The following is a 12,984-nucleotide window of genomic DNA, read 5'->3' on the forward strand; positions in this document are numbered from 1 at the left end:
CGGGTTGAGGGTAGAAAGCGGAACCCAAGTCCTTGGTGAAATGGGTTGTTGTTGTTGAGTCACTCAGTTGTGTCCAACTTTTCGCAACCCCATGGGCTGCAGCACACCAGCCTTCCCTGTCCTTCACCATCTCCTGGAGTCTGCTCAAACTCATGTCCATCTAGCCAGTGATGCCATCCAACCGTCTCATCCTCTGTCACCCCTTTTCTCCCCCTCCCCTCAATCTTTCCCAACATCAGGGTCTTTTCCAATGAGTCGGCTCTTTGCATCAGGTTGCCAAAGTATTGGAGTTTCAGCTTCAGCATCTGTCCTTCCAATGAATATTCAGGATTGATTTCCTTTAGGATTGAAAGAGCTAAAGACCAGTACCTGCAGCAGAGGCTGGGGGAGGTACATCAGTGGCTTGAACCTCAGAAGACGGATCAGAATGCTGAGCCCCTACAATGATGCCTCTGTCCTGGGTACACATGTGCCTCTACTTCCTTCTGGACTTCTCCCAGGACAGGGCGCCACAGCACATAGTAAGAGAAGCGGGCCAGTGCAGGCTCTGCTCAGCCATGGACCAGAAATCTCTGACTTTGGGCTGCACTGACTGAGAAGGGCTCACCACTGGTTTATCTCACTGGAGGCCAAGGAAGACACCAGACGCACATACAACCTTATTGTGCTGCTTTTAATTACGAAAGATGTAAAACAATGCATTATAAAACTTGGAAGCTATCTTATACAAATTTCCAATCTTTAAATATTGTTTGACGAGGGGCATGTGGACTAGGATACTGGTGGGAGGTCTGATTAGTTTTGCTGTGATGTTTCCATCACAAAGCAGTGGAAGAAACACGCTTGGGACCAGACCGTCCGTGCGTGAATCAGAAAAGACAACGAGGGTCAGAGTAGGAAGTGTCTTCAACTATGCAAATGGACTGGGATATACATTTCAGCTCAGGTAATATACAGTAGACTTAGGAGAAATGAGACAGGACAGTGGAGGATTCATGTTGATCTAGACATAACCAAGGTTCTCCTGACACCTTATGTCCTAAAAACCACAACCGTATAGAAGGGCGAGAAAAACAGAAACACAGATAGGTTTTTAGTTCTATGCTGTTTAACTGCTAGTAAATGAGAGGAGTACAACCATCGATTTCTTGTGAAAAACTAAATATTGAAAAATAGTTTACTCTGAAATCTGCAGCCATTTCAGATGCTGAGGACCAAAGGCAGCGGTGAGGAGGTCAGGGCGAGCCCTGTCCATGGGTGTCCTTGACACTGGGTAAGCAAGGTGGGTTGTATAATGTCCAAAACCTTTTCACAGGAAGAGAGGGGATGGATGGACCTAAGGACAAACTGGATTCAGTGCTAAACCTTACTGTCATCGTTACCCTCCCCCCAAATAAGTCACTTTTCCCAGGAGCCTCCATTTCTACAAGTCCTCGGTGAATGCCCAGGGGGAGCACACTTGGTCCTGCAGGTCTCGGGATCTCTGCCTGTACGGCTGGGCTGCTGTGCAGCCAGAGAGAGTTGGGACCCTGATACCAGTGATCACCACGGGTAAGGCACTGTGTAGAGAGCAGACTATCCTAGAATCTCCATTAAAAAAAAAAAAACAAAAACCCTCTCATGACATCAGCACTCCCCCTTGTCTGAGAGGCTAGTTCAGATCTCAGGGAGTCTCTGACACACGAGAGGCAGGCAGCATCTGGCTCTTTCAGCACGCTGGGGTGCTGTGTGCAATGAAAGGCCATTTTCTTTCACAAAAAGTCACTGAGATCTGGAAGTCTACCTGCGAATAAGGCTTTGAAGGGGAGGCCCACAGCCTCTTCCTGAGCCAGAGCTCAGGCAGGGAGGGCTCTGGTCTTTCTAATTCAAGAGCGGGGGTGTTCAGAGCGAATGTGACGCGGGAAGACCAAGACCTGGGCTCTGCAGTGGAGATGGATCAGTGCACCATTGGGGTTACTTGAAAGATTGGAGGGAGGGGAGCCCCCTGAAGACAGAAGGAAATAGGAGAAGGTCTGGAGAGGCCAACAGCCCAAGGACCCCATGACAGACCCTTCCTGCCACCAGGGACATGTGTCAGGTTCAGGCCCACACGATGCCGCCTTGCTTCTTTAGGTGGGAGCAATCTGGACCCTGCAGCAACGTGCCTGGTGTCCCCTGGAAAGAAGCTGTCTGTCTGGCTCTAGCATCTTTATCCCTCCTTCAGTGTGTCTGTCCACTCTAGGCTGCCTTCCCAGGCCCACGTGAGGCCCCTTTGCCCAGACTCCTCCCCTGATGGCTTTTAAGCCCACCCATTGGGGTTTCTGGTCAGGGGCTGGCACAGACTGAATTAGAGGAGGCAGGTGGAAATACAGTAATACCATTTTGTGCTAAACTACTGATGCCTAATGATAGTTCTGTAAATTAGGCCTTTGTTTTGCCATACACTATTTCTTCAGCCTCAGAGGGTGAATCTCTTAATGCAATCGAGAGCAAAACACGGGTCTGAGAGGGAAGATGTTTGTGATGGCCGGGACCCCTGAGGTCCCAGTATGGGGGAGGCCCCAGCTTGCTTAGCCACCCTAGGTGCACTCACAAGACAGTGTCCACCCACGTCCGTAGCCTTGAGGAGGACAGGGCATGTGGCCTAAGCATGGACTTGGTCACCTAGTGTTAAAAGCATCTTAAAGTGTACGCTTCACTTAACCACAGGCACAAGTGTTAGAAAAGCGGAAGCTCTGAGCTTTGGTGAGGAAGAGGGTCAGTGAAAGATTAGGCTGCCTCCTAGCGAGGCAGAGTCATTCATTCTTGCATCCATCTGCTCATTCACGCGTGAGTGCATTCGACGCACAGGTCGGCGGCACCTGTTCAGTGCCAGGCACTTGTTGGGTGCTAGGGGTTTGGTGATGGGTAAGGCACAGTCTCTGCCCTCAAGGAGCTTACGGTCTAGTGGGGTGACAGGAACACGCCCTTTCCACAGAGAACCAGCTTCCCTCTGCTGCTGCACAATTGCTGGGTTGGGGGGTGGTGCTGGTCCAGACCCCCAGCTGCTCCTCCTGGCCAGTCTGTAGACAGGGAGGCCTAGATGGTTTGTAGCTTGTCTAGAGGACATTGTGTGCCTGTAAGATACCTACACACAGCCCCCTCTCTGTCTTCCGCAGCCACGGAGTAGAAGCCCTGTTCTCTTCAGGCTCATCCATTACCAGGGGATTTTGATTTTTTTTTTCAGTGACAGAATAAAATAAAATAGTTTTCCTTTTCCTCTCATCCAAAGGAAAAGGGGTACTGCAGCAGCAGAGAAGAGATTACAAACTGGGAGAAAACCAATTAGAATTCAGTTTGCTCAACTCAAGTCTCTTCTTGGACGTGCGGCAGAAATCCTTGTGTTCGAATGGAGGCCTCTCAGGGAGTCCTGGCCCTCCACGCTGCCCTGGACATCCCACGGCTGCCTGGGGTGCCGAGGTGAGACAGCGGGACCATGGCAGGCCTTGTGGGGCTTGGTACCGTCGCTGGAGGTGAGTCAGCTCCCAGAGGCCTGCAGCCCCTGACTGGCCCTGGCTCTGGCTCTTTTCTTCAGTGTCGACTGAGATCAGTGGTTCTAAGCATTACACACGGCTGCTGAGGCCTCTCGGCACACATTTTCTCTTACTCATCGACCGGCTAGATGGTCAATAACAGATGTTATGGGTGCGAGGACGACCGAGTCACCAGAAGCGCCAAAGCAGCAGGCTTGCAGCGACAGGGCCTGTGCTGCCGGCCTGAGGGGTGGCGCCCAGCCCTGTGGTTGAGAGAAGGCCACGGCGACTGAGATGGGACCTTATCTGAGAGCTGGAAGCCGAGGAATTGGGCTCCTTCCAGGTTAGAAGCCCGAGATAAGTAACGCCCAGGGGTGGAGCTGGTTCTATTCCGTTCTGTTTTAGCTGTTTCAGAAATACGTCCTCCTGTCCCATTCTGATCACCTCACAGTCGGTCAGCTCGAAATGTCTCTTCTACAGAAGGGTCAAGCAGGCCCATGCTGGAATCGCTTAACATGTTGAGTCCGTCCAGGCTCAGCGGTTCGATCTGGAGCTCTTCCTCCAGTGGGAACGGAGTGTCCATGCTTAGGTTGACCTCGGGCATGCCTGCCAGTGCACTGCTGAGGTCTTTGAATAGGCTGGTGCTTGAGTCTTCTGGAAAGAGCAGTGAGAAGGGAGAACAGTGCAGATTAGAAGGTGTGGGGGTCAGGTCATTCAGGACACAACTGGTGACAACCCCCTGCCATCTCGCCCACCAGGACAGTCATCACCCATGTCCCACAGTCCTGCTCTGGAATCTGTGTTCTTTGCAGTCAGTTCCACAAGTCCCAGTTTTGCAGGTTTCCTCCCTCTGAATAGTTGTCAGTCACTGGAAACTAAGCAGGTCGGAAAAAGGCTTGGGTTGCCAGGCCCTTCCCTGCTGCCTCACAGTCTCTGGGGCTGGACTCCCACATCTCAACAAGGTAAAGCTGAGCTGCAGGGCTTTTATTTTTTGTCATGTTGTCTAAACTGTCTTACAGCAGTATCTGGAGAAACAGTGACGTGAAAGAAGCAGCTGGGAGGTGGCCCACACTCACCTGTCAGGACGGTGTTTGGGAAATTCCCGCAGTTGGAATACAGGTTTGGTCTCAAATGAAAGGAGTCTTGTGGTTCTCGGGGACCTTGTTGCACCAGGGGCACCTGGAGGCACCAGAGGTCACTGTGTGAGGGACGGTCTCTGCTTCCCTGGGAAGGACCGTGCTGTGTGCCCCCCAAGCAAAACCAGCCATTGGAGCTGCCATACGCCTTCTCTGCTATGACAGCCCACACAGAACATTCTGCTTGGGTAGAGGGTGGGCTGCAGTAAAGGAGGGGTCCAAGGGCCACGCTGTGGGTGATGTGTCCCTGTCTGCACACTGCCTGGCGCTCTACACCATCCTGGATAATGCCACTGGCTGCGGTTTCTGCGGGCCCACCGGTCACAGCCACCTCCCTCCTCAGCACACTGAGGGTTCTGGAAACTACCATTGGTGGGAACCCTTCAAAGGCTCTGTCTATAACCAAGGAAGCGATGGGCTCTTTTCCTCTTTGCTTTCTAAAGAAATGAGACAGTAGCCCCATCTCCTTCTCTCACTCAGAGGGAGGAATGCAAGCATGCCTCTCTCTGCAAAAAGCCTTGATAAGGACAGCTCAGAACTGGGGCTATTTTAGGTGCCATTCCTGAAGTTAATTTTTAAACCATTAAAAAATCTTTCAAAAGTAGGAGTTTCCATCACTTTTCAGAAAGACACTGACTCACCTAGACTCACATGGCTTCTCTAGAAAATCAGGCGGCAGAGACTATTGGTTCTCACCACTCCCCATGGCCTACACAGGAAACATCTGTCTTTATTTGTTTTACTGTTTTTGTTAAGTTCTGGAAAGTGCTCTTCCTTCTCTCTGTAATATATCCTGGAGCCCAAACCATAATTATTGAATACTATAAAATCTTAAAGGAGATAAACACCAAATATTCACTGGAAGGACTGATACTGAAGCCGAAGCTCCAATACTTTGGCCACCTCATGCGAAGAGCCAACTCATTGGAAAAGACCCTGATGCTGGGAGAGATTGAGGCAAAAGGAGAAGGGGGTGACAGAGGATGAGATGGTTGGATGGCATCACCTACTTGATGGACATGAGTTTGAGTAAACTCCGGGAGACAGTAAAGAATAGGGGAGGCCAGCATGCTGCAGTCCATGGGGTTGCAAAGAGTCGGACACAACCTAGTAGCTAAACAACAACATAAAATCTAGGGATATAAAAGATTGTCTGTGTTATTAAGTAAGTGAAGTTGCTCAGTTGTGTCCGACTCTTTGCAACCCCGTGGACTCTAGCCTACCAGGCTTCTCCGTCCGTGGGATTCTCCAGGCAAGAATACTGGAGTGGGTTACCATTTCCTTCTCCAGGGGACCTTCCCGACCCAGGGATTGAACCTGGGTCTCCCACATTGGAGGCAGACGCTTTAACCTCTGAGCCATCAGGGAAGATATTAGGGAGTCTGTGTTATTAGGGAGAAACTAAAAAGCAAAAGAAAATGGCTGCATGAAACAACCTTCAGGAAGGACCCCTGCCTGGCCAGGATGGGCTCCCAGGAAGCCACACACAGCAACTCGGGCCGAGGCAAAGCCCTTGCCTGCTCCTTGTCGCCTCATTATGATAGACCCGTGGATTGCTAGGTTCCCTCCAGCATGAGCGCGTCTATAATTCTATGGCTAGAATGTCATCACAAGTCTTCTACCACGTGTTCCAAAAGGTCCTCCGCTGACGCCTGACAATGAACTAAGGCAGCCGGCACCAGCAGCTAGGGCTCAGGGCAATGGCAGGCTGCCCGGCCATTGAGTGCATCTGAGGTCGGAGAGGTGCGGCACCGACCAAGCCTGCTAGTGTGGGTTTCCCGCGCAGAGCAGCCTGATGGTGACAGTTCCTGCTCTGGGGACGAGGCAGGCCCGGGGATCACTCACCTGCTGAGTAAAGGCTGGGCCTGGCCTCATGGACTGCTGGTCAAAGCTTACATCTGGGAAGAAGCTGGTCAAAGATGAGCCCTTCAGGGAACAAGGAAGGAACCATTTAGCTTGGAACTCGGGGTGGCATGAGTGTCCCCTCCTGCCTGGGGCTCCGGGTGGGACTCACCTGGGCTGTGAGGAGCGGGAAGTCCGACTGGGACAGCGATGAGGCCGCCTGGGGCTGCTGGGCAGGCGGCTCCTGGGCATGGGGCTGCTGCAGCAGAGGCTGGGGCAGGTCGTGGGCTGCGGGGTAAGGGGGCGGGGGGGACACTTGGGCTTGAGCTTCTGTGGGCAGGAAGGAGAGCGGGCTTCGCTCCGAGGACACCATCTGAAAAACAAAGCCACTAACTACTCAGCTTCTGAGCTGCTAGTGGTCACTCCTTCATGAATGCTGTTGCTGCTTAGTTATTACGTTGTGTCAGACTCTTTGTGACCCCCAGGGACTGTAGCCCACCAGGCTTCTCTGTCCAGGGGATTTCCCAGGCAAGAATACTGGAGGGGGTTGCCATCTCCTTCTCCAGGGGATCTTCCTGAGCCAGGGATTCAACCTGAGTCTCCTGCTCGGCAGGCAGATTCTTTAACTGCTGAGCTACCAGGGAAGCCCCCCTTTACAATTAGGAAATGTCAAAGTGAGGAAAAAGCCTGATATTCTCCTTGCCCTGGCAGTCTACACTGTGCTCTGAGAAAGCTACTCTGTTCCTGCAAAGTGTACTTCAAATGTCACTTCCCCACAAAGCATTTTCCATTCAGTGACAATTTCTATTGTCTTCAAAAACAAACAAAGCAAAATGCAGCCAATTTAACCAGTTTTGTCTCAGTTTTCTCAGTGAAAATCATGCTTGTTTGGTGTTTTTTTTTTTTAACAGCCATAACTTCTGGTTAAAAATAGAAGACTGAAAAAAAGCACTTAGCTCTGCTGTCTCCCCAAACCCCACTGAAACCCTAAAACAATGTTAAACAACAATAAACATTATAAACAAAATGAAAACCATCGTAAATAATGCTAAAATGAAGATAAACAACACGAGGATGAAGATAATGAAAAGGAAGAAAATGGCAATGAAGTTTGGAAAATGAAAAGCAGATGGACACGCAGTAGCTGGCTGAGCAGACCTGAGGGAACCAAATGCAGGGCTGGCAGCAGGGAGGCGGTCTGGTTCCATTGCAGAGTCCCTGCGGGTGGGGGTGGGGGGGAAGGGGGGACAGCAGGGGAGAAGACAAAGCTAAATCTGGAGAGGCTGGCAGGCAGCAGTGGGCTCCAGAGCCCATGCCTGGAGGGAGGCTGAAGGCGGCACTCTGGAGGGAGTATGGCCCCGGGGTCTCTGGACTGGCTGCACCAGACCCTAGAAGGTGAGGCACTGCTGAAAATTCAGGGCTTCTGAGAAAGCAAAAAAAAAAAAGCTCACTGTGGCCCCTTGAGCTTCCACTTCTCTCTCAGCTCAGTTCCCACAGTGCTGGGCCCAGGCACAGGCCAGGCACAAGATCAGGAGAGCATCCTTTGGGGATCTGACCAGCCTGGGAGACAATCCAACTTATAATACCAGAGGGTCCCCAGGGAAAGGGCTGAGCTGGATCTGTCTACAGTGAAGAGTGTACTCAACAAGCCCACCCACCTACACTGAGCTTCCAGTCAGTTTGTGTGCATGTGTCTGTGTCCTATTGCTAGATATGAGCAGGACGCCAAGGATCACCAGATCATGAGGAATGTGTCTGGATGTAAGTCAGAGACCCAGGCAGACAAACTGAGAAAACAAACCTGGGGAAATTTATGTAGGAAGAAGCTGTCATGAAAAAGAACTATCAATATAATATTTAGGGTGATTAAAAAATCCTTATCTTTTAGAAATACATACTTATTTATAATATGTACCTCTATACACACTTTTTTAGAGAGGGGATACAGATAAAACAAGAGTATGAAAATGTCGAGGACTTCCCTGGTGGTCCAGTGGCTAAGGCACTCCCAATGCCACGGGGAGCCCAGGTTCCTGCAACTAAGACCTGGCTACTTCTTTTAAAAAAAATGTTGATGACTGTTGAGGCTGGATGATGGGCATAGGAGGATTCATTATATCATGTTTGCTGCTTCTATGCAATTTGGAAAATATCTGTTCAAAGAAAATAAAAAGAAACTGGAACAAAAATTATCACTAAAAACCTCAGAGACATCAAAGATGATAAGGCATCCATGGAATAAATATGATGCTTTGAAAAAAGGAACATTCAGAGAACAAGAACAAAAAATGTCTTGGCAATTTAAAAGGATGAGAGCAGAAATGAAAACCTCAACAGAAGGGTGGAAGATAATGTTAAGAAACTCTTCCAGAAAGCAGAGGAAAAAGATAGAGAAAAGAAAGAGGAAAAAAATAAGGAATGCTAGAGGGAAAGTACAGGATGTCTAACATTCATACATTCAAGAGAGAACAGAGAAAACTGAAGGGAAGAAACTGTCAAAGAAATAATTCAGGAAAATTTCTCAGAAACGAAGGTGAGTTTCCAGATTGAAGAAACCAACCAGATAGTCAGACTCATATCAGGCCACATTATTTTGAAGTTTTAGAACACTAAGGGGGGAAAAAAGAAGATCCTGCAAACCTCGCAAGGAAAAAAGGGAGATTTAATTTCAAGTATTAAGTAACAGAGGGGGTACCCTGGTGGCTCAGATGGTAAAGAATCCGCCTGCCAATTCAGGAGACATAAGAGATGTGGGTTCAGTCCCTGGGTTGGGAAGATCCCCTGAAGGAGGGCATCGCAACCCACTCCAGTCTTCTTGCCTGGAGAATCCCCATGGACAGAGGAGCCTGGCGGGCTATACAGTCCATGGGGTCATAAAGAGTTGGACACAGCTAACACTTTCACTTCATTCACTTCAGGAATCAGAATGGCACTGGATTTCTCAGTAGCAACTCTAGAAACTAAAAGGTGACAGATTAATACCTTCAAAACTTCAAGAGAAAATTATTTCACATTTGAATTCTATACTTAGCCAATTATTAGTTAAACGGTGGGGAGAATGAGGACACAATGAAGTCAAGCCACGCCGCATGTACTCTTTCTTGGAAAGCTACTGGAGGGCTCGTGTTTAATATATCAGAAGGAGATCTACCCGATGCTGAGAGTTTGAGATTGAATAGAAATACAGAGAAAGACATACAGAGAAAACCACAGTGAGAAAAACACAAGACATTAACTCCCAGGAGAAAAAGATCCTCATTTTGTTATTTCATACCAAGCTATATGGTTCAACTCTGATTACACGGTTACAACCATGAAAACACTAAACACTGAGTACTGTTCTATGCAAAACTAAACGGAATAAACCACACTGTGAAGATGAGGGGAGTGAGCAGGAGAACGTGGGAAGCAGGGAGGGAGGGGCCTGGGAGGGTTGAAAGAGAGCTAAGCCCTGGGCTTCCACAGGAGGATGTCCTCAGAGAACACCTGAAGCTAAAAACCTAGAACAAAACCAGCACGAAGCAACACGGTTACACTGAAGAGCAGCTAGACGCCGGAAGTAGCCTCCTCCAGGCAGTGAGGAACGTGGCTGGCGGGGCCTGGAAGACAGCTGTTACTTCATAACAGGCCCTTCAGAACTATTTGACCTTTTAAATTAGGTGCACAAATAACATCGGGTTTTTTTTGTTTTAATTTTTAAATATTTAGCAGACAAAAATGAAAATATCTGAAAAAGAGTGCTGTTTATCTCTACGGTCTCCTTAAAATATAGCTAGACGGTGTTATTTTTTACGTCCTGTAAAATAAGCTTGTGGTGGTGGTTTAGTCGCTAAGTCGTGTCCGACTCTTTGTGACCCCATGGACTGTAGCCCTTCAGGGTCCTCTGTGCCTGGGATTCTCTAGGCAAGAACACTGGAGTGAGTTGCTATCCTTCTCCAGGGAATCTTCCTGACCCAGGGATTGAACTGTTGTCTCCTGCATTGCAGGCGGTCTTCTGCACCGCAGGCAGATTCTTTACCACTGAACCACCAGAGAAGCCTCTATAAAATAATCTTGAAAAATAAATTAAAGGCAATCCAATAACATGAAGGAACCATTAAAAAACAATTATGAAATACTCTCTTACTGCCTCCTGAAAGGGATTACTCATATAACAAAGATTCCATAGCTAATAATTGGTAAAGAGTGACTAATAACTGGATCTGCTAATTTCTGTTGTGTTCTGTCAACTTCTTGCTAAATCATTACTCACTTAGAGTGAAGTGGTGAGTAAGTGATGTGATAATATATCTAGGGAGTGACCAACAGGTTAAAAACATGTTCACTGATGACTTTGAAAAACTACTCTGAAACCTTAGAATAGAAACAAAGTCAACAAGTCAAAAAAGATGACGTTTCCACCCTAAATTTCTGTAACAGGCTTGTGACTTCAAAGTGTACCTCTTTCTAAACAGACTCATCCGGGTCCTTTTATAGAGATATGACCCTATTGTACCTAAGTATTTAATCAACAGGAGAAGGACTGTTCTTAAATCTGTCTGTGTAATTAGGGAAGAGGTCTAATTCAATATGGAAGCTTCAGGAGGGTATTTCAATGTCTTCCTCAGCTTTCTCTGTGGCTTACAGTGCTCAGAGAGTCAATTAATGATTTTCGACACCAAATTTAAAACCCCAACCTGGCTTCCCTTGTATTTCAGACATAACTGGGTTTCACGCTCCACACCTAACCCTTTCCTCCATTTCCAACTTCCTGAGAGTACTGCAAACTGTTCAGTGTCTGCTTAAGAGTAATCAACACATGAGCTTCCCTGATGGCTCAGAGGTAAAGAATCCACCTGCCAGCACAGGAGATATGGGTTTGATCGGTAGGTTGGGAAGATCCCCTGGAGTAGGAAATGGCAACCCACTGCAGTATCCTTGCCTGGAGAATCCCATGGACAGAGGAGCCTGGTGGGCTACAGTCCATGGTGTTACAAAAGGGTCGGACGGGACGGAGCGACTAAACAGCAACAACAGAGCGACACAACAGCTCTGCTCTTAGGAAACCCTTAGCGCAGGGGCGGGGGAGCCTGGGGGGCAGTCGGACACGACTGAAGCGACTCAGCAGCAGCAGTGCATTAGGAATGATGAGATTTTGCACAGAAGTGGGAACTGACTGCATCCGAGACCTTGTGACCCGCGCTTAGAGTGAGGACCGGGTTCAGTTCCCATCTGCTTCTGTCTGCTTCACTGTCAGTTCGCCTGCTTTTTACCTGTGAGGCAGGATACGGATTCAAGGGGCTGGTTGAAGAGAGCTGCCGGCTGAAACCTTGATGCGCTTCCGGGCCGGGCGACAGCGTGAGGGGGCTGACGGGCGGCTGCCTGCGCCGGGAGGGGCCGCTCAGGCTGGTGGTGGAGAGGGACGGGTTGCTGAGCGAGAAGAGGCGGAGAGAGGGGTGGAGGGCAGAGGGGCTGGGACCGGAGGCCTCCGGGCGGCTGTTCAGGGAGGAGGAGACGACTGTCTTGTTGAGCGTGGCCTGGATGGAGGGGTTGCTCCGAGAGCTCTGGAGACCTGGAAGACAGAACGTTTGCAATGTACACCCCATAGTCACCGACCAAATCGTCTGTTTCCCAAACAGTGAAGAAAAAACTCAACTTCCTATTTGTACTTGATGATGATTTCGTGTGAGAAGGAGCTCTGGGCAACTCTCCTGCTGGAAAAGGTACCAAGGTTGTACAGCAGAAACGAACAGAATGTTGTGAAGCACTTATGGTCCGACTAAAAATATATATATATAGGAACCTATGAACCAGGAAGGGCTCTGCACAGACACATTAATCTTGGATTGCCAAACTTCTGGAACTGTGAGAAATAAATGTTTGCTGTTTAAGCCAAAGGGGAAAAAAGTGGTATCAAGGGCAAGGAGAAGAGGCACTCACACTAAGAGGGACGACGCCATTCTGATGAGAATGGTTTCGACAAGGACCTACTGTACAGCACGGGGAACTCTGCTCAGCATTACGTGGTGGCCTTGATGGGAGGGGGGTTTGGGGGAGAGTGGATACATGTATATGTATGGCTGAGTATCTTTGCTGTTCACCTGAAACTATCACACAACATTGTTAATCAGCTCTACCCCAGTACAAAATAAAAAGCTTTTTAAAAAAGGATGAGAATAGATTTTTCTCGAGAATTAGATCATGTAAACCACCACTGGGAGAGCAAGAACTGGTGCAGGCGGCAGCAGAGGTGACTGTCCAGTTCCTCCGCTCCAGTCCAAGAACAGATCCCAAGGCCGCACAACCCATTATGTTTGGGGCCCCCAGTGCCTTGTCCCTGGCAACCAGCCAGGACCCTCGGTTGCCTTCACTGGGTGTCGTGGCTCTCGATGTGGAGGGCAGGCTGCCTCAGAGGGGCTCTTTAAACACCCTGAGCCCAGCACCAAGTCACAGGTAGGGACCCTCTACCAGGGTTTCCCTTCTCTTTGTTTTTCTGGCTGCTGAAAAGCGGTTCATCACTGTCTCCTCCAGTGTAG

At 49.1% G+C, this 12,984-nt stretch overlaps 1 protein-coding gene across 4 annotated transcripts in view; it reads right to left on the minus strand.

Annotated features, from left to right (window-relative positions):
- Positions 1-652: 652 nt before the first annotated feature.
- Positions 653-12,984, minus strand: part of CRTC3 (CREB regulated transcription coactivator 3) — a 96,866-nt gene continuing 84,534 nt past the window's right edge. For 2 of the 4 annotated variants that reach the window (XM_069560355.1, XM_069560353.1), the window contains exons 11-15: positions 11,722-12,020; positions 6,642-6,842; positions 6,473-6,553; positions 4,568-4,670; positions 653-4,145 (exon numbers count right to left, since the gene is read on the minus strand). In XM_069560355.1, the coding sequence (XP_069416456.1) occupies positions 3,937-4,145; positions 4,568-4,670; positions 6,473-6,553; positions 6,642-6,842; positions 11,722-12,020 (893 nt within the window). In that variant the 3' untranslated portion in view covers positions 653-3,936. The remainder of the gene's footprint in view (positions 4,146-4,567; positions 4,671-6,472; positions 6,554-6,641; positions 6,843-11,721; positions 12,021-12,984) is intronic. The other 2 variants (XM_069560356.1, XM_069560354.1) reach the window with 1 other exon arrangement.

Source organism: Ovis canadensis, chromosome 18, assembly GCF_042477335.2.
Source record: "Ovis canadensis isolate MfBH-ARS-UI-01 breed Bighorn chromosome 18, ARS-UI_OviCan_v2, whole genome shotgun sequence".
In the NCBI taxonomy this organism is placed as follows: Eukaryota; Metazoa; Chordata; class Mammalia; order Artiodactyla; family Bovidae; genus Ovis; species Ovis canadensis.